Raw genomic sequence first — 22,473 nt, 5'->3', positions numbered from 1 at the left:
TTGGGATCATTTATGAGCCATATTGTAAGCAGTGTTTGAAAATGTGAGAATATGACATAACCAAAGTTAATGAATCCATTATGAATATGTATATTGTAGACAAAGACTGAAAGGTGTTTACCTTAAAAGGCTGAGGCTGAACAGAAAATTCCTAGATTCATGTGTCCACCAATATCTTGCTTTGATCAAAATCTAGGCTGAAATCTAGTGAAATACTGAGGGACTGTTGCATTTTTGCATCAGGTGCATCAGTCAAGCACCATGTGTTCTCAGAGGTGGACATAAGAGACCAAATTGTACTGTTCAGAGAAGAATAGAGCAGTTCTCCCTGGTTTCCTGACGGATATTTATTACTCAAACAATTCACTAGAGAAAAACGTCACTTTGTTGTTGTGGGATCCTTTTGTGTATTTTGGTTACCACATTTCTTTATTGCAGGAACTCATTAATTAACGTGCATTGGGATATGTTGAATTTATGAAAGGTGCGATATAAATACAAGTCTGAATTCTATGTTTTTTTCACTACATTGATTTTTCTTTCTCTCTTTTTCATTTTCTTCACTTTTCATGTTTACTTCATCCATGGCACATACTATATAATAATGATGGGCTTTCATTCAAATAACCAAGCTTAATATTCTCGATACCTCAGGGCAGGAAAGGGATACCTAAAACGAAAGCATTTGCTCCAGATATTCATCCAAGGAAGCATTTCTCTGTGCTTATTAGATTGGTGGCTACCCAATGCAGAGTTTTAATGTTAACTGGCTAATTCTAAATGTTTACAATGGAATATCATCATATCATATATATACAGCCGGAAACAGGCCTTTTCGGCCCTCCAAGTCCATGCCGCCCAGTGATCCCCGAAATAGTTGTGGGGTGGGTATGTTAGAATTACGCATCCAGTACATATTTTAAAAACACCATAGTTTGTCATTATATCTAAATATAGGTACCATAATCAAGAGTGCCATGTCATGATTTTTAAGTCCATTCTTTTCAGCGTCACTAGGAAAGATCTAAAAGACTGAAATCATGCTAAGGACCTATAAGATCAGTCATTCTATATGTAGTTCCCTTTGAGGACCAAAGAGGAAATCTATGAGTGAAGGTAGGAGATGTGGGGTCCTAAATGATTACTTCTCATCTGTATTTACCAAGGAGAAATACAGTTTATTGAGTTTATGAGTGCAGGGAAACATTGAGTGGCCAGAGCATGTCAGTATTAAGAAGGTGAGGTGTTAGATGTCTTGAAACAAAAGATTGGATAAATCCCCAGGACTAGATGAGATCTATCCAAGAATGGTATGGGGAAAACAATGGAAGAGGCTGGAAACTTGACAGAGATTTTTGCATCTTTATTTGCCACCAAAGACTAAAGGATAACTAACAGTGTTTTATTTCAGTAAGTAGTCAGGGATAAATAAGCAAGTTAACTATAGGCTAGTGAGCATTTTGCCACTAGTAAGGAAATTCATGTAGAAAATTCAGAAAGATAGTAATGTACATTTGGAAAGATGAGGATTGATAGGGAATAGTCAACATAGCTTTGTGCTGGGGATGGGTTTTTTAAGGTGGTAACAATGGAGATTGATGAAGGCAAGGTGATAGATGTTGCGTAAATGGACTTCAGCAAGTCATTTGACAAGGTCCTACACGGTAATTTGGACCGGGAGGTTAAGTTACATGGATCCGAGGTGAACTGGCTTATTGGATTCAAAATTGGCGTGATTGGAGACGGAGAGTAGTGGTGAAAGGATGCTCTTCCGACTAGATATCTGTGGCCACTGATGTACAGCAATCTTTGCCACTTGATATATATGAATGAATTAGGCATGAATGTAGCAGGTGTGATTAACAAGTTTGAAGATGAGACAAATCGGTTATGTTCTGAATAACGAGAAAGATTATCTAAGATGAAAGTCTGATAATGATCGGATGGAAATTGGGCAGAGCATTAGCAAATGGAATTTAATCCCAATGAGAGTGCATTTTTTGAAGTCTAATAGGGGTAGACCATATACATTAAATGGTAGCACACTAAAGAATGTTGATGAACAGAAAGACCCTGGGATGCAAATTCATGGTTCTCAAACAATAGCAACACAGATCGATGGGGTGATGAAGAATGCAAATTGCATGCTTGCTTTCATTGTTCAAGGTACAGAATATTAGACTTTGTGCATTACACTAAAGGAAGGATGCATGTAGGAAGGAACTGGTATGAAGAATGGTCTCGACCCGAAATGTCGCCTATTCCTTTTCTCCAGAGATGGTGTCTGACCCGCTAAGTTACTCCAGCTTTTTGTGTCTATCTTCATGCTAAAGGAAGGATGTGGTTGTGCCGGAAAGAATGCAGAGACTCACCAGGATATTATCTGGAATGAAGGGCTTCTATTGTAGGGATAGAGGCTGGGCAGGATTTCCCTGTTGCAAAGCAGTTCCAGAGGTGACTTGATAGAAGTATATACGATTATGAGAGGCAGAGAAATGGTAGAGTCGTAATGCTGCGGAGCGCTAAATAGGTATCCAGGCCGACTGAGGTGCCTCACACAGTTGGTTCCATTCTATGCCTGGCTCAGTCATTTGTGCCTGGCCCAGATCCCTTAAAACCTTTCCTATACATGTTCCTGTCCAAGTGTCTTTTAAATTTTGTAATTGTACTTCCCTCTACCACTTCCTCTGCAGATTGATCCCTATACACAGCATCTTCTGTAGAAAAAGTTGCCCTTGTTTTTTTTTAATCTTTCCCCTTTTGCTATAAATCTGTGCCCTCTATATTGACACTCCCCTACTTTTGTTACTGTAAATGGATACAGAATACTGTAAAAGCAAAGTAATTTCTTGCAAACTGCATATCTATATACTAAAACTCTTGTTTGTTTGTTCCTGAACTACAGCCAAAATGGTACACGATAGCGCGACAATTTTAGGCCCACCTTATTCACCATGGTCCCTTTGGTGCTAATGGAAGAGGTTTCATTGAAATCAGTGTTATGTTTTAAAAGTTATTCACATTTTAAAGTTTAAATCTATCTCCTGGGGGGGAGAGGGGATGGAGGGAGGCGTTGGAGGTGGGGGGAAGAAAGGGAGTGTGAGGAGTTGAGGGGGATGGAGTGGGGGGAGGGGATGGGGAGGGAAGGGGGAGGGATGGGGAGGGAAGGGGGAGGGAGGGGGAAGGGAGGGAGGGGGGAGGAGAGGGTGCTGCACCAATGCAGGGGAAGTTTGGGCCCAACGGGTCCACTTGATCTAGTCAAACACTATTATCCTTGTAAAACAACACAATGTCATCTAATTTACTGTGAACAATTACGTGAGAGGTCAATTGTTACATTTATGATGGAAATAAAATGCGTCTTTAAAATAAAGACTTTTTATAGGAGAACAAAAAATCATCACAAAAAGGAATTCCACATTAATTCAATTTACTGTGTTAAATGAGGCACACTGCCATTAATGTTTCCTCTCTTTTCAGCATGTTTGTGTAGATTGTAAGAAGAGCTTTTGCACATCTTGTTCAATCCAATCTGAAAATAGCCCCAAAATATGCCACACTTGCCAGAGATTTCGCACCACCGACTTCCACCGGGGAGAACTGATGAAACTGAAAGTGAAAGAATTGCGTGACTACCTACAACTACATGAAATTTCAATGGAAATGTGCCGAGAGAAATCTGATCTGGTAGATTTGGTAATGGGGCAGCAACCTCAGCCTGTACCATCTAGTCAGGTGCATATTCCTCTTTATAGAATGGATATATCTGAACAGCAGACCTTTACGTCTAATGCACCCGCAGGGACAACAGCATCTACCTCTCATGATGCTCCCCCACCGTATGGAGCGGCCAACCCAAATAGCCCAAGAATTTCTCAGGAACCAAGCTTGGTATGTTTTTCTATAAATCTGTGAAAAGTGCCTATGAAACATCAAGTTAATGTTATTAAAATTGATTTGGATGTCTTTAATTTTGAGCTTTAGTTTTATATTGATTCAAGAAATAGGAATTTCTGAATGAGTTTAGAAAGTTAAGGTATCACAAAGTGCTGGAGTAACTCAGCGGGTCAGGCAGCATCTCAGGAGAGAAGGAATGGGTGACGTTTCAGGTCGAGACCCTTCTTCAGACTGATGTCAGGGGGCGGGGCAAAGAAAGGATATAGGTGGAGACAGGAAGACAGTGGGAGAACTGGGAAGGGGGAGGGGAAGAGAGGGACAGAAGAGTTACCTAAAGTTATAGAAGTCAATGTTCATACCACTGGGCTATAAGCTGCCCAAGCGAAATATGAGGTGCTGTTCCTCCAATTTGCGGTGGGCCTCACTATGACACTGGAGGAGGTCCATGACAGAAAGGTCAGACTGGGAGCGGGAGGGGGAGTTGAAGTGCTCAGCCACCGAGAGATCAGGTTGGTTAAGGCAGACTGAGCGAAGGTATTGAGCGAAACGATCGTCGAGCCTGCGTTTGGTCTCGCCGATGTAGAGAAGTTGACATCTGGAACAGCGGCTACAATAGATGAGGTTGGAGGAGGTGCAGGTGAATCTCTGCCTCACCTGGACAGACTGTTTGGGTTCTTGGATGGAGTCGAGGGGGGAGGTAAAGGGGCAGGTGTTGCATCTCCTGCGGTTGCAGGGGAAAGTGCCTGGGGAAGGGGTGGTTTGGGTAGGAAGGGACGAGTGGACCAGGGAGTATGGAGTTAAGATGTTTTGATGGAAAAAAACACTGGATTCTTAAGGGTGAGGCTGAGAAGATGTTTCTCTTAGTGGGAGAATCTCAAACTGGGGCAAGTTTCAGAAAGGTGATTGTCCACTGAAGACTGATAAGGGGGGATTTTTCTTGAGGATCATGAATGTTTGGGATTCTCTGCCCCCCCCCCCCTACTCCTGGAGAGCTGTTTAGGCTGAATATCATTCATTACATTCAGGGCTATGATCAATAGATTTTTTTTTTGTGTGAGCAAATCCAAGTGTATGGGGAACACAAAGGAATGTGGAGTTGAGGCTAATGATCAGATTAGCCACAATCTTACTGAATGATTGAGCAATTTGAAGGAATAGCATGGCTTAATCCTGCTCCTATTTAAATTCCAGTGAATTTACAGTATTGGTCACATGTCCACAGTAAAAAGATTCCTTATTAATTCCTCTGTAATAAACCTATTTGTGATGTTTGGTTGTTTTTAATGCATTCATAAGTCAGCAGTATTGAGGTGCTAACAATCATCATTGGCTATTAAATGCAACACTTTGCAGAGCAACAAAAATGCATGCTTAAACCAAAGTCAGTTTTAATTGCAAAGACGAAATAAATTTTCATAATTTGAGTTTTGTCTCTGATGGAGAATGTCAGAACTTGCTGTATATATGTTGTTTTCAATAAGAGGTCTTAGGAAGGAGTTAGGAAGAGACAAGGTTAATTTAGTTTTTAATTATTCATGGCTTGTGCCACTGGCTGCAGAGAAATTCAAAATCACTAGTTAGTGGTGAACTCAAATTATAAATGATGCAGTCTTTCTGTATTCTTAAAATGATACATCCTTTCAGCTTTATTCAAAAAATGTCTTATTTGCTGGGTTTTGCAATGTGAATGTGAAGTATTAAATTATTGAATCATTTTTTTGGTCTGCATTTGCAGGCAAACGCAGAAGTGAGTGGAGGAAATCAGAATGAGACTTCAGCACAAAATGACGATGAGACTGAGGTGAGTTGAATATTTACCCCTAGTTCCACAGTGTAGTTTTCTTTTGTTTCTAGCATTCAACAAACGACACCTTGTTTTCCAATGTGATCAATAATATTAAGTGTTCAGTGAATAAATGTTCAGACAAAATTAGTCTGTTTTTATTGTGGTTTAGTTCATTTAACTCCGTTCCATAGAGCATAATAAGGGAGTATTAAACGGCATTCACAATATTTGTGCAAGTTTAGTAAGTACCAATTCCCATGAACTAATATAATTTTGTTAAAATTATAGGAGGCAGAGAGACTATGTTGTACCAAGTTCTAAGGGTACTCTTTTACCTTTTACATAATGTTTTATTTTCGAACAGAATATGTAATTTTTTTTTTAATCTGTCCAATTGCACTTTGGGAAATAAATCTGTGGTGAAGAAAATTAATTGAAACTAATTTTCAGCTGGCAGATTGGCACACTGAAATTTGACTGTTTAACTGAACGGATTTTATTTTTTAATGCAATTTTTGAATATTAAAGAGCATAGTGCTGCCATGGATGAAATTATCTCTAAAGGTGATGATACAGTAAACCCTCTATTATTGGACCCCTATATAATGGATTTTGGTTATAGCAGATGGACCAGTCAGCCAGTCTTCACGAACCACACGGTCTGGTGAGACGGCTGTTGTTGCGGCTCACGTTGTAGCCACTGCGGACAGCTCTATCTTTCGGCTGACATCACCTACAGGACGCACCTTGTCACCGTGGGGCTTCCTCCCCTCTTTCCAGCTGCCGCTTCTTCCTTTGCCTTGTTCATTCCGCCGCTCCCCCTCCTCCTCCCGTCCCTCTGTCCACTCGACCTCTCCTACCCTTCCACCGCCGCTGCCTCCTCCTTCTCCCCCAGCGTCGTTGACTTACTGCCGCATGGAACCGTCAGCAGATGAGAAATGAGGAAGCCCCACGGTGACCGAGTGCGTCCTGGCAGTGGCAGCATAATGAACTACGAACGTGCAAACTCTACACAGACTGAGGCAACAGCTCAGTCAATTGTACCATATGCTCCCCAGTTGTTTACAATCCACTGTACAAAATTGTGCAAAAATTATCCTTTGGATAAACAAATGCGGTGTTTCATGAGAATGTGGTTGTATAAATGAAAGTTTGAGACCAAAATCACTAGATTAACGGAAATCGTGGTTACAATTGAGCCCGTTCCCCTGTGTAATGAAGGAAAGGATTAAGTAGCTTAGACAAACATACATTTATTATTAATTTCATTACCCAAAATGAGAGATGTGTAAAATTTGTTTGGAGAATGTGCTGTAAAAATTGTAGTGTGTCATTGTACAAAACTCTACACACACGCTACATTTTTATATCTAGTGTGTGGAATAACTGATTAAATGTATTGGTACGACATGTCCATCTATCTTTAATCTCTCTTGGTTTGGCTTTGTTCTAGTCCGTCAATTCAGAGGAGATCATTGTCCCAGGCCGGCGTAGAGCGTCATTATCGGACTTGACTTGTGTGGAAGATATTGATGGTCTCTCAGTACGCCAGCTAAAAGAAATACTAGCTCGGAACTTTGTAAATTACAAAGGGTGCTGTGAAAAATGGGAGTTAATGGAGCGAGTGACAAGATTATATAATGAACAAATAAATCTTCAGAATCATGGTAGGCAAGGTTTATACAGAGATAGATAATTAAAATTGGCATTTAATATCAATGTTTGATATAACTTTGTTCTAATTTATTTTTGCAGCTGCTGAACTTAAATCTCAAGACGGTAAGATTCTTTATATTAAAACTCGGCGGCTTTTTAAAAAAGTATACAAATATTCATTATATTGCATATTTAGAACACAGAAAATTGTCAGTTAAACAAAGCGTGCTCCCCATCCCCTTTAATATAACCCGATGTGTCCAAATAGATCTCAGAATTGTGGAGGAGGTAAATGGTACCTAAGGCAGCATTTTGAAAACTTTCTTCTAGTTGATGCTCAAATTTTACTGAGGAGCACAATATTCAGCCAGATGAGGAATTTGGTGCTAATTATTTTCAGTATTTTTACCCAAGTTTATTTTAAAACATTTCTCAAGTTAACTAAAATAACCTCCCAACCTGCCTAATGTCTCCTTAGGCTGACTTTTGTAAAAAAGTATTGCTGTCCCAGTGCAAGTTTACCATTTCTAAGTACTTTGGCATTTGAGTGAGTACATATGTACAGTGCCCTCCATAATGTTTGGGACAAAGAACCATCATTTATTTATTTGCCTCTGTACTCCACAATTTGAGATTTGTAATAGAAAAAAATCACATGTGGTTAAAGTGCACAATGTCAGATTTTAAGAAAGGGTATTTTTATACATTTTGGTTTCACCATGTAGAAATTATAGCAGTGTTTATACATAGTCCCCCCATTTCAGGGCACCATGAAGTTTTGGACACAGCAATGTCATGTAAATGAAAGTAGGTATGTTTAGTATTTTGTTGCATATTCTTTGCATGCAATGACTGCTTAAAGTCTGCGATTCATGGATATCACCAGTTGCTGGGTGTCTTCAGGCCCTGCCAGGCCTGTATTGCAGCCATCTTTAACTTATGCTTGTTTTGGGGGCTAGTCCCCTTCAGTTTTCTCTTCAGCATATTAAAGGCAGCTTAATTGGGTTCAGATCGGGTGATTGACTTGGCCATTCAAGAAATGACCATTTTTTAGTTTTGGAAAACTCCTTTGTTGCTTTAGCAGTATGTTTGAGATCACTGGCTTGCTGTAGAATGAACCGCCGGCCAATGAATTTTGAGGCATTTGTTTGAATTTGAGCAGATAGGATGTGTCTTTACACTTCAGAATTCATTATGCTACTACCATCAGCAGTTTATCATCAATGAAGATAAGTGAGCCAGTACCTTCAGCAGCCATACATGCCCAGGCCATAACACCCCCACCACTGTATTTCACAGATGAGGTGGTATGTTTTATATTTGGGCAGTGCTTTCCCTCCTCCATACTTTGCTCTTGCCATCACTCTGATATAAGTTAATCTTCATCTCATCTGTCCACAAGACCTTTTTCCAGAACTGTGGTTGCTCTTTTAAGTACTTCTTGGCAAACTGTAACCTGGCCATCCTATTTTTGCGGCTAACTAATGGTTTGCATCTTGCAGTGTAGCCTCTGTATTTCTGTTCATGAAGTCATGAAGTCTTCTGCGGACAGTAGTCATTGACAAATACACACTCCTGAAGAGTGTTCTGATCTGTCGGACAGGTGTTTGGGGATTTTTCTTTACTATAGAGAGAATTCTGCTGTCATCAGCTGTGGAGGTCTTCCTTGGCCTTTCTTTCTTCTTAATGATGTTCCAAACAGTTGATTTTGGTAAGCCTAAGGTTTGGCTGATGTCTCTAACAGTTTTATTCTTGTTTCTCAGTCTCATAAAGGCTTTTTTGACTTTCATTGGCACAACTTTGGTCCTCATGTTGATAAATAGCAATAAAAGTTTCCAAAGGTGATGGAAAGACTGGAGGAAAGACTAGGTGCTGATAACACTTGTTAAGCCATGTGTCCCAAACATCATGGTGCCCTGAAATGGGGGGACCATGTATAAAAACAGCTGTAATTTTGTACATGGTGAAACCAAAATGTATAAAAATACCCTTTAATAAAATCTGACAATGTGTACTTGAACCACATGTGATTTTTTTCTATTGAGAAACTCAGTGGAGTACAGGCAAATAAATAAATGATGGGTCTTTGTCCCAAACATTATGGGGGGCACTGTAATACCAATCGATGTTAAATTACTGAACTACTGCACTATGGCCAACAGTTCTGAAGCAAAATTCAAATTGTAACTACGTGCTGCAGAGTTAGTGGGCCTCAGAAAGCAGCAGATGTAACACGTCACCTATCCCGCCATCTCTGAATAATATTCCCTTCTTGACCTTCCTCCCTCTGTATTCAGACATGCGATTCCACTTGAGGATCTCCGAGACTGTAAGGAAGAATTGGATTTTTATCCCATTATATTGGCCAATTTCAAACCCAAAACCTAGGGGTCTGAACACATGGGGTTCAAAATTTGACTTTACCCTTAGCTTGAGTTACGTTTACATTTGTGGAGTGTGATCATTTACATAGAAACATACAAAATAGGTGCAGGAGGGGGCCATTCGGCCCTTTGAGCCAGCACCACCATTCATTGTGATGATGGCTGATCATCCACAATCAGTAACCTGTGCCCAACTTCTCCCCATATCCCTTGATTCCACTAGCCCCCAGAGCTCTATCTAACTCTCTCTTAAATTAATTCAGTGATTTTGCCTCCACTGCCCTCTGTGGCAGAGAATTCCACAAATTCACAACTCTCTGGATGAAAAGGTTCCTTCTAACCTCAGTTTTAAATGGTCTCCCCTTTATTCTAAGACTGTGGCCCCTGGTTAGAACGGAGATGAGGAAGAACTTTTTCAGTCAGAGGGTGGTGAAGGTGTGGAATTCTCTGCCTCAGAAGGCAGTGGAGGCCAGTTCGTTGGATGCTTTCAAGAGAGAGCTGGATAGAGCTCTTAAGGATAGCGGAGTGAGGGGGTATGGGGAGAAGGCAGGAACGGGGTACTGATTGATAGTGATCAGCCATGATCGCATTGAATGGCGGTGCTGGCTCGAAGGGCTGAATGGCCTACTCCTGCACCTATTGTCTATTGTCTATTGTCTATAAAACAGTTCCCTTTTTCTTGTATGTTCTGAGTTTGCTAATATTGCGAGCTATATACTAAAATGATAAGAATTTCATTCCCTCACACTGATATTCTGAATTTAACCTCTAAACTGTAATGTTATATTCTGGACAATAACCAGTTTATTGTTGAATGCTAGAAATTCTGGAGCAGGAATAGGTCACTTGACCCTCAAGCCTGACCTGCGTTCCAGTGATCTGCTCCAGACCTCTACTCATCCATGCCAATTGCATAATCCTCTAATCTTTCAAAAATTGATTACCTCTTCCTTGAGTACCCGCATTGATGCAACCTTCACAATCCACTGGGTCGGAAAATTCCAGAGATTCACCAGCTCTACAAGAATGAATTCTTATGTAACTCGATTTTAAATGCCCTATTATCTCACAAGGAGCCTGCTCCTATCTCCTAGTTACACCTGTCTAAGACACCTTCCACTCATGGAAACATTTCAACATTAGCCTGTTATGCCCCTTATCACATTATATTTCAATGATTTCCCCTCATTCTTTGAACTCTGATCAATATCAATATGTTTTTATTTGTCCCCACAAGCTATGTTTGTTTTCTCTCAGTAACTTCCCAGTATTCTCTCTGGTGCGTAATTATTGATTGCTGTTTTATTTTGTGTAGGTGGAACAGGAACTTCGGGTGAAGAGAACCTCTGTAAAATATGCATGGACTCTCCAATTGACTGTGTGCTACTTGAGTGTGGCCATATGGTTACATGTACTAAGTGTGGAAAGCGCATGAGTGAATGCCCAATTTGTAGACAGTTTGTCATAAGGGCCGTGCATGTCTTCAGATCTTAAGTAACTACAGCTACTATGAAACCATATCAAATTGAATGGAGAAGTGCATTTTCACAACCCAGATCCCATCCTGCTGATTAACACCTTTCAGTTCACTTTTCCTACCAGTAAGACAGTTAACACATTTCTACTTCACTCACTGAAAACACCATTTAGTTGATCAGAAAGTTTTACATCATAATATCAATTTGCCTTGACTTTGCTTAAAGAGTAACTTACGAAACCTCAACATCTTGCATTATTTTTTTTAAAAGTAGGGTCTAAATGAATGAAGGAAATGGGATTGGAAGGAAAAGTATAAGCCCAAGTAAAGCATGGTTATTAAAAGCCATGTGCTGCCCCATGGAATGCCATTCTGTTTGAGCTCTCTCAGGATGTCACTAATCCTGAAAATGGGAGGTGACAGTTACTCCAGGTATTCATTGTTTTACGTGCCTTTTGATGAAGGAATGGTGAGTTGGCAGATCATGAGTGCAGTTTGCTGGAGGCAGGACAAAAAGCAGAGATTCTTAACATTAAACCAGGTTCTTTTTGAGGGAATTAGTATTTTTGAAGGATGTTGTGCCTGTGGACTAAGCACTCAAAGTTTAACATAAGACTGAAGACACTTTATAAATTGTGCATTTAGTTTTTGCCAATGGTTAGTAAGAGTGGGTGGTGGTAGAAGGGGGCAGTGCATCTCCAAGTAATGGAAGCCTATGTTGAGAAAATAATAAAGCAAAGACATAATTGCTTTAAAATGAATAAGAACTGATGGATGATTGAAAGTTTACAGGATCATGTTATTTTATAATGAAAGTATATGAATAGATTTGTTACTTCTAGCTGAAACTAAGCTCTGCCATGCCTACCTGATTTCATAGACTAAATCCAAGCAAACATTCTTATTACAACCTGCACACACCTAAATGCAAGGCAAAATCAGTCTTTGCTTACATCACACATACATGTATCAGTCATACTGGGTTGATAAGATGCACCATCTTCATTGTATTATACCTCAAACTTAAAAACAAAACCACGCAAAGATGCATGGTTCCATATCATTTATACAGTTCTGTGCAATCAAAATCTGCAATCAGAATCTTCCTATTTTGAAGCTCATAGTATGCCTAAAGATCAGTAGAAATGCATAAATTAAAAAGTAAACACAATTTGTCATTTTAAATCCAGTCTGTTGATCTTTAAATTTGCATTTATCTCCAGTGCAATATTGCAGGTTTACAACCTGACTTTACTAAGAATGCTAAAGGTCAAAAAACACTCAAAAAACAGAAATTGTGCTTTGTTAAATCAGTTGCGATTGACCAATGCCAGCACTCATTTCTCATTCATATTCAGCACTCATATTCATATTAATTCTAGCTTGTTGTTCAGATGCTGGTTTCCTTCAGTTTGCAGTCATACCCCAATCATCATCTGAATTGAAATTAAGGCAACTTCCCTTTTAAATCTTCCATCAACACAAAAGAACATTTCTGGCATCTTATGTAATGTTTGTGGTTTGTATTGAAGAATGTTGTGCCTTGAAGTAGCCTTATTTATACACTTTTTTTTCGCTGGTCAGGGTTTTAATATGCAAATAATATAAGATACTAATAGTTGAAATATAATAAATCTGTTTAATATCTTTAGACCATTGATTGCACTGTATCTGGTGCTCTCCAGTGATGCAGCATTGCAATTTTAGTTCATCAAAATGTCCACTGTTTCCTCCTTTCTCAGGAAAAAGCTGTGTTTTTGACCGATTTCCTTTAAATTTATCCCATCCTTTTAAACCTTTTCTCTAATTCACTTTTTTTTTAACTGCAGTTGACCATTGATGTTTTGAGATGGTATTACTTGCATCTTGAACGCAATAACTGGAGGAGGGCATGACTGTTGAAGTCCTGGTTATCGAGTTTACATTTATACAAACCTTTTAGAAACATAGAAAATAGGTGCAGAAGGAGGCCATTTGGCCCTTTGAGCCAACACCACCATTCATTGTGATCATGGCTGATCATCCACAAGCAGTAATCCATGCTTGCCCTCTCCCCATATCCCTTGATTCCGCTAGCCCCTGGAGCTCGATCTAACTCCCTTCTAAATTCATCCAGTGAATTGGCCTCTGCTGCCTTCTGTGGCAGAGAATTCCACAAATTCACAACTCTCTGGGTGAAAATGTTTTTTCTCATCTCAGTTTTAAATGGCCTCCCCTTTATTAGACTGTGGCCCCTGGTTCTGGACTCTCCAACATTGGGAACATTTTTCCTGCATCCAGCTTGTCCAGACCTTTTATAATTTTATATGTTTCTATAAGATCCCTTCTCATCCTTCTAAATTCCTGTGAACACAAGCCCAGTCTTTCCAATCTTTCGTCATATGACAGTCCCGCCATCCCGGGGATTAACCTTGTGAACCTACAAGCCTCAATAGCAAGGATGTCCTTCCACAAATTAGGAGACCAAATCTGCACACAATACTCCAGATGTGGTCTCACCAGGGCCCTGTATAACTGCAGAAGGACCTCTTTACTCCTATACTCAAATTCTCTCATTATGAAGGCCAACATGCCATTAGCTTTCTTCACTGCCGGCATGTTTACACTCAGTGACTGGTGTACAAGGATCCCCAGGTCTCGTTGCACTTCCCTTTTTCCTAATCTGACACCATTGAGATAATAATCTGCCTCCTTGTTCTTGCCGCCAAAGTGGATAACCTCACATTTATCTTTTGAAGGGTCATAGTGCTTAGATGTATCAAAATTTGACTCTTTATACCACTCGCATCTTCCACCTGTACCAAAAACAGATGTATATTGGTCTCATTAAAAATATTCTACAAGAGGCTTTCCACCTGGGTAACAAAATATCCCCTGTTATTCTAAGATGGTGGAAACTGTTATTCTGCCATGTCTTATTTATATTATATACTTTATGATAAATTGTTTAACGGGAAGAAGTGCAACATAATCATCTCCTCTGCAATATGTGCTATTTTGAACTAGCCCATAATTCTGTGATTAATCTATGATTAATTCTGCAATCCATATTCGGGCTTTCCACTTTACATTTTCTTTCATCCCTAACCTCTCTGTCTAGCAACCCCCCACACTTTGTTCCTCTGCCTGTCCCACCTATCGAGTAAATACTCTAATGCATGGATTTTTGATAGATCTAGTATATTGGGCTGGAGAATTTGCTGCTCTGAGCACCATTCTCTAAATAATGTGTCTCAAACACACAAAATAATCCAATTCATTCTCCTTTTGTCGTGTTGAAATTTACGTGATGCTGCTGCGAGAATGGACCAAAGTGAATGCAGTATAATATCTGGAGTGAAGGCTTCTTAATATAATAGGACGAGGGATGGAATTTCCTCAAGGCTTTTCCCATTTGGCCACTGTTATTGGACCCATTTTACTTAAACATCAAGTTTATTTGTGCAAAGTAATTAGTGTAAAAGCTATTGCAATAGAAATAAGTCTTAATGAAGAATGCCTTTGTTACCTTTTGCAATTTGGGCAAATTACTGCATTTGCAGGTTTATCTAATTTTATACTATTTGATATCAGCTTGTATATTTTTACATTTGGATTATATCTGCTTTCTAGAATAAAAGATGCAAAAGCATTATTGTTGAAAAATGCTGTCAAATAAGCATGGGGTATAGACAGACTACTGAAGATGTACCTTGAGTTTAGCCTTCTCCACAAATAGGCTTTTGAATCATACCAATCTCCAAATGAAAATTGACAATGAAAATAATATCCTTTTTGTTGATCCATGGATTTTCAGGTCATATTTCCCTTCCTTTTCTATGATTAATGTTCTTTAATCTAATTATCTCTGATTCGTGTTTTTTACAAATTGACACATCTTTGAAAAAAATTATGTGTCAAGATTTTTTTCCCAGCTCCTGCCTTTTTAAAAATAATTTGTGTCTTTGAAGTGACAAGGATTCTGCTGCTTTGCTTTCAAAGCAGAAGCTTGGGAAAAGTGGACAGGACATTTTTGAAGGAGAGAAGAAATTTTCATTTCTCCCTTTTCATTCCCACTTTCATTCCCATTCCCATTCCTGAACTTCTGAATATTTCATATTGCCTGAAGTGCCTTATACATTGCTTTCAAGTGCTCACTAATAGAGGGGAAGCAGAAGAATAGTTCTATTTTTATAGAGAATGAAAGTAAAACAAATCCCATTGATTCCACAGGCCAAGATACTATAGGGGGTCATCCCTTTAAAGGGGAAGGAACATTGCATTTGTACAATTCTGCAGCCCCTATCCATTTTATAGAAGAATGTAATATGAGCTGATTTCTGTGCTTTATCTGGCCATGCCTGTGGTTTCACTCGTTCGATGGCTTTTAGAAAAACAACAGGGACTTTATCTTCGAATCATGCTGAGCATCACTCTGTTAGGCTGTGGAGCTGGTATCCCAGTCTACAGGGCTCTGTTTTTTCCTGGAATCCAGGTACTCTGCTGTAACAGCGTTCAACACAAAGATGTTACCATTCTGTTTCAGCAGTCTAAGGAAATATTTGCCCCTTAAAATTGACAGGTTACCTGCAGTGATTTTATACTTGTGGCATTATTTATTGAATTGCCATTTGTATTTTGATTAATGTATTCATGAAAAATAGGCAAAGATTAAATACTGTCCAGTGCATAGATCTCCTTTCCTGTTTATATCTCTTGCACGCATTTTATTCCAATTCATTTTTTAAAGAATTAATAAATCGTATTGTAAATGCTCTAAATTAAACTCATTGCAGAAACATAAAAGACTACCTGTCAATTTTCTTTAACAAGTTTTCAGGATCCGCTGCAATCTGTCTTTTTAAACTTAAAGTTATATTGGGAAAATGTGCTGAAAGGACCTATGCTTATATGGATCAGTTTTCTCTCTAGATTAAGAATGCAAAACTTTAACTGGGTGCCTGTGCTCACTTTTACTCAACTTCATTTTGTAATAAAGCAGTTTTATTACAAAAGTGTAATTGCTGATGTGATTTTCAAAAAATCAATTAGAAAATGTAGCTTATTCCTTAAAAACTGGTGATCAAGGTATATTTACATGTGAAATGCATATCTCGTTGAATGTATAATTTCAAAATGTTTAAAGCAAATATTTTTGCTTTTATTAAATATTATTTTCAATAATAAGTGTTGAATGTAATAACATTGGATGCATTGTTTATTTCATAAAGTAACTGGGTCCGGAGCAGAGTTAAAAAAATAAGATAAAAATAAAGTTCACTTCCTTAATCAAAAGTACAATGTAATCAAACTTATTTTCATTTTGAGGATTTAATTTTTTTCCACGGCGGGAGAGAAATGAAGGTTAGTTCTGCTGAGTACCGAGTAGACAAAATTCATATGATTGAATGGATTTTAGTAATCTGTCATTTTATCTACACTGGAGAATATAATTTATTCTTATTAACTAGAAATGTATATAGATTGTATGGATAATACCTTAAGTTTGGGGGAAACCAAAACTTGTACAGGATTTAGATTTTCTTTGAACAATAAAAACAAACACATTTGGAATTTTGATGTATTGAGCTTCCAAAAAACATGCAAAATGATTTTGTAAATGATGAACACAGTTTATTTAATTTGGGTTAGGGGTCTGTGTTAGAAATCCTCCAGCTTTGCACTGGAGGGGATGATATCATTCAAATGAACTTCCTCCACTCACTCTTCACAGTAAGATAGCATTGCACAGCAGCTTAAATTTGCAAATAGTGTTGCATTTTTACTGTTTGTATCTGCCTGCCCCACAATTGAGTTTAGTTTGGAATTGGAATTGGAACACTGTTGCTGACCCTTGGAGAGCATCATGGGCCATAAGATTGAATAAATGAAAGACAATTCCATTGGGCAATTCTCAAGGCTGATTTATTAAGCAGTGCTGAACTGTACTCCAAGCTTTCTTGTGTATCAACATATGAAACTTTAGATTCATGGGATGAATTTTGCTGGGCTTGGTGTCAGCAGTTCACATTGGGCTTCCAGCAGCTGGGATTTCCCAGCATTATGCTGGCATATCTCATTTCTGATCCTAAAACTGACAGACCAGCGAGTGATTTAAAAAATTATCTTGCTTTAATTTAATGTTTGGCATTTCAGTGCTTTTGTATGTATGCAAAACAAAGAATTTCACTGTGACATGTCATGTGATAATAAAGTATCAATCAATCAATTCAATGTTATTGATTTTTTTTAAAGTTTCAAGGCATAGCTTTAGTTCTTGCCACCCAACCAGGGGTTGTGGAGGGCCGGTGAGATCAGATCCCACATTAGTCAACAGAGTCAACAGCACAACAGAATATGTAAACATCGTACACTGTAACCAATATAATAAACAAGAAATAAAAATTCAGTGTGTGTATACATACACATACTCACAAATACACACACACATATAGTTAATATAAAAACTATTGTTTGATTTTTTGTGTGTACGTATGTGTGTGTGTGTGTGTATATATATATATATATATATATATATATATATATATATATATATATATATATAATATATATATAATATACACACACATCCATACACAAAAATCAAACAATAATAGCAGAATAATGACAATAATAGTCTGTGTAGTAGTTCAGAGCTTATTTGAGGTGGACTGTTTAATAGCCAAATGGCCATAGGGAAGAAGCTGTTCCTGAACCTGAACGTTTCAGTTTTCAGGCTCCTGTACCTTCTTCCCGATGGCAGGGGTGAAATGAGTGGGTGGCCAGGGTGGTGTGGGTCTCCGTTTATGTGGGTGCCTTTTTGAGGCAGCAACTCCGGTAAATCCCTTTGATGGTGGGGAGGTCAGAGCCGGTGATGGACTGGGCAGTATTCACAACTTATTGCAATCTTCTTTGGTCCTGGGCATTCATGTTGCTGAACCAGGCCGTGATGCAACCAGTCAATATGCTCTCTACTGTACACCTGTAGAAGTTCAAGAGAATCCTCTCTGACATACCAAATCTCTGTAATCTTTTTGGGAAGTAAAGGCATTGATGTGCTATCTTTATGTGCATCAGTGTGCTGGGTACAGGAAAGATCTTTGGAAATATGCAAGCCCAGGAATTTGAAGTTTTTGACTCTCTCCACCATTGCGAATATAAACAGCCCTTGTTGATATAAACAGGATTGTGGGTCCTCATCCTTCCTCTTCCAAAGTCCGCAATCAGTTCATTGGTCTTACATTAGCACGAGATGAGTGCAAACAAGCAGGAATGTGAAGCACCACAAATTATCTGATTTTGGTATGATTAATTCTCACAGTTTATAAACTACTTAACAAAACAGTGATGGTCAGCAAGAGATGAGAAATATCACTAACGACAAAGTACAAAAGATAGTGTGGATTGAAGTAACTGAAATAAATGCAAAAGAAAATAAATCTGCCATAAAATTCTGCATATTTTGATCGCTGGTTGAATGTTTGCAAGTTGGGGTTAGCTTTTCTTTATTGCATTTGGTCTGGCTGGCAGAGCAGCATTGATCAGTGACAGATACAGCTTGATTTGCAAGCCAAATTATGTCAGACTTTACAATGAATTGTCAGACTGGAGCATATGGACAATTTACATTTTATTCTATTAAACATATTAATATAATAATCATGGAAAGGAACTCGCTAAAATTAACCCAAGCAAAAAAATATTCGAAAATCAATCAGTACTGAAGTTGACCAGGTCCCTGGACCTGATAGCATTTACCAGACATTTAAGTTGGGTTGTGTAGGAAAATAACAGCAGATGCTGGTACAAATCGAAGGTATCACAAAAGTTGGGTTTGTAAATTGGAGATTCTTCAGTTATAATCTGTCGTAGCAATCAATGTAGCTTCAGAAAGTGTTAAATTACATTGAAATGTGGCCACTGTGATTTTATTATTTAAGGGAAAAGAGCAAACGTTTTGTTTAGTACAGCAACTATTTTGGAGAAGCTACTGAAATATATGAGGGGAGAAAATATGATCACATTGAAATGTCATAATTTGAAATGCCAGAATTCGTTAATAAAACTTTGGTCACATTTGATTGAATGTTCTGAGGTAATAAAGTATTAGACTAGGGAATCTCTAGACTCTGAGAAAGTTTGCATTGAGGTACCACATAAGAGGTTATAAAATAGATTAGAAAGCAAATTATTGACCTGCTTGTGATAAATCCTAGGCATGCTATTTAAAATTGTTATACGAAAATTGGAAAGCTGACAAATGGTGGGTGTCCCATTCGAATGTATGCTATGACCCCGACAAGCCACTAAACTGACTTGAGTAAGATTACCGCCTAAAAATTACTTTGCAGCGAAGGGCAACGGAAGGTCCAGACTCTGTGACCTTCAGTGGAGATTTTCTCTAATCCAGTTTGCTTTCCAGTGCCGAGACCTCTACAGGGGATAAGTGGTATCTGCAAGCTAGTTAGCAAGGCTTCTTGGCCAAACAGATCAAAGATACTAGAGGAGCAAGATTCTAAAAACTGTAGTAGGTCATGGGTAAATTTCAGTGCCATTTTAGTAGGCAGATTCTGTGTGCTAGGCTGGGCAGTTCACAACTGCGATTTCTTCGTATATAAAATGCAAACAATTCTTTTTGTTCAACTTCTTGGATAAGTTGATAGTTGACATTTATAACTATTTCTTGAAGAGTTGCTGCTTCCTGATCTTTAAACTGTGGATGTTACTGATTGAATATTTTCAATCGAGATCCACTCTGTATCAGGCCAATTGATCATATTTAATGAACTGCTCTTCTTTGCTTTCTCTGTTAATTTTAATTTCACCTCCACGAGCTGTATCTCTTTTTGTTTTATTTTTAAAAGTCATGGAGGCAGAGATTAGGCATTTGCAAACAATAGAACTCTACTGTATCCACAATATAATTGAAAAGACATTTAACTTTATACTTAGAGCCAAGAAAATTTGAATTGGTAAATTGATTAGTTAAAAACCCTTGACAGCCACTAAAATGACCAATGCTGCCTGATGTGGTACAGAAGCATGAATCCAATTCAAATAGACACAGTGGTGGAGTAAATCACCGGGTCAGGCAGCATCTCTGGAGAAAAATGAACTTCATAAACAAGGATAACACTTTTTATTCCTGTCATTCATGCGAAACAAGTGTTATCCTTGTTTATGAAATTCATTTTTGAATGATGTAAAATTGAAGGGAGTTGGTGCAATATACTGCTAACCCATAAATATGTCATTATGAGATATTCACATTTGAAAAATCCATAAATCACAAAAAAACAAGGTGCCTATGTAGTTTGACCAACTTATCGGTTGAATTTAAATATTAATTTTTTACAGGTTTTAGCGTAATGGGTAAGGATCGTGTTAATGCATATAACTCATTTTTCACAAAAGTGAGGGTTAGCACTATATTGCACTGACCCCCTCAATAATATGTTAAATTCAAAACTAAACTATGGTAGTAATGTACATTATTCATATCTAAAGCTAGCACTTCTGTATCAGTGTAGGTATGTATGCATTACATTTTATTACACTAATATAGAATGAAAAGAATGAAAAAATATCTTGACATGTGTTCTTAGTTATTTTATTCACAATATTAGGATTTCTGGAATTAAGTTTGATGTCACTGATTGCGAATGTATATGGGTAGGCCCTAATGAAATGTAAGTGAGAGAACAGTCATCACGATCGGGAGAACCATGTGCTGAGAAGTGTGTGCATGACTGATTTTAGAGAGAGCGAGTGTGAGAGAAAAAGGTTGCTAAACAAATAATTAGAGTAAATCAATAAAGAAATTATATATATATATATATATATATATGTGTGTGTGTGTGTGTATGCATAAACCATAAAGGTCAAATCGCCATTATGGTTTATGTGCATCATGTGAAAAATAAGATGAACAGAGAAATAGAGCGTTGCTTTAAATCAAAGTTGCTTCTGATCCATGAGAAGGAACTTTGAGATCTATTTATCTCTAGCCTCTCACACACAAACACACACACACACGCACACACACACACATGTGCACGGTAGTGCAGCGGTAGAGTTGCTGCTTTACAGCGAATGCAGCGCCGGAGACTCAGGTTCGATCCTGACTACGGGTGCTGCACTGTAAGGAGTTTGTACGTTCTCCCCGTGACCTGCGTGGGTTTTCTCCGAGATCTTCGGTTTCCTCCCACACTCCAAAGACGTAAAGGTATGTAGGTTAATTGGCTGGGTAAATGTTTTTTTTTAAATTGTCCCTAGTGGGTGTAGGATAGTGTTAATGTACGGGGATCGCTGGGCGGCACGGACTTGGTGGGCCGAAAAGGCCTGTTTCCGGCTGTATATATATGATATGATATGATATAAAAATACATATATACACTTTTATATATATACACTTATACATATATATATATATAAATTTGTGCAGTGTGTGTTTGATCAATACAAGGGAAACTACAAAAGAGGGGGCTGGGAGGAAGGATGGGAGGGAAATGGGCAGAAACAGTAAGAAATAATAAAATCTGAGAAATTAAGCAGGGGGAAAACATTTAAAAATAAAAATAACAAAAAATGTGAGTTGATAGGTGAGATATTTTCTGCATTTTAATGGTATCACACATACTGTTCCCCCACAACACTGATTACACTGCAAGAGGCATAGCGAGCGGCGGGTTTTGCCTACTAAAATGGCGGACGTTCCGCTCCTTTGCGTACTACACTTCAGTATAGGCGATTTTGACGGACTGGTCCATCTTGCTCTGCTAGTATCTTTGAAACAGATCGAGGCACGAACACAGCATTGCTTGGCTCAAACCAGGAAGTATAAAGCAGCGTGAAATAATGATTGGGAAGTATTCAACTTTATATCTAGAGAACTTGGCCACAGGAAGGTAGAGGTTGTGCTAGAGCTATTAATGCTGTGATATGTTCATACCTGTATAGTTCTGGGCATCATGCCACAGGAAATAATGGAATACATGCAGCAAATTTATTGGAATAATATTTGGATTACAATGCTTGATTTGTGAAGATGGATTGCATAAACTAAAGAGAAATACAGAAATTAGGCACAGGAGTAGGCCATTTCACTAATACAGAATTCCTTTTATAACTCTGTTTCAGTAAATGCTAGGTTGCTTAACATTTCTAAATGTTTACTTGTGAACTCCTTCATGAAAACAGATTCAAAGTATTTGTTCAATTGATCTGTCATTTTTTTTTGTTGCCCATTGTCGATTCCCCTGCTTCTGACTGCGAGGCTTATATATTTTTTCAAT

The 22,473-nt window shown here is 38.3% G+C and overlaps 1 protein-coding gene across 2 annotated transcripts in view; it reads left to right on the top strand.

Annotated features, from left to right (window-relative positions):
• Positions 1-17,370, top strand: part of LOC144606253 (E3 ubiquitin-protein ligase rififylin-like) — a 39,665-nt gene extending 22,295 nt beyond the window's left edge. For both annotated transcript variants that reach the window (XM_078422171.1, XM_078422170.1), the window contains 5 exons: positions 3,481-3,891; positions 5,633-5,698; positions 7,137-7,350; positions 7,439-7,462; positions 11,039-17,370. In XM_078422171.1, coding sequence (XP_078278297.1) covers positions 3,481-3,891; positions 5,633-5,698; positions 7,137-7,350; positions 7,439-7,462; positions 11,039-11,217 — 894 coding nt within the window. In that variant the 3' untranslated portion in view covers positions 11,218-17,370. The remainder of the gene's footprint in view (positions 1-3,480; positions 3,892-5,632; positions 5,699-7,136; positions 7,351-7,438; positions 7,463-11,038) is intronic.
• Positions 17,371-22,473: the final 5,103 nt, after the last annotated feature.

This window comes from Rhinoraja longicauda, chromosome 26, assembly GCF_053455715.1.
Source record: "Rhinoraja longicauda isolate Sanriku21f chromosome 26, sRhiLon1.1, whole genome shotgun sequence".
NCBI classification, from domain to species: Eukaryota; Metazoa; Chordata; class Chondrichthyes; order Rajiformes; family Arhynchobatidae; genus Rhinoraja; species Rhinoraja longicauda.
This window is presented reverse-complemented; position numbering and strand designations above follow the sequence as displayed.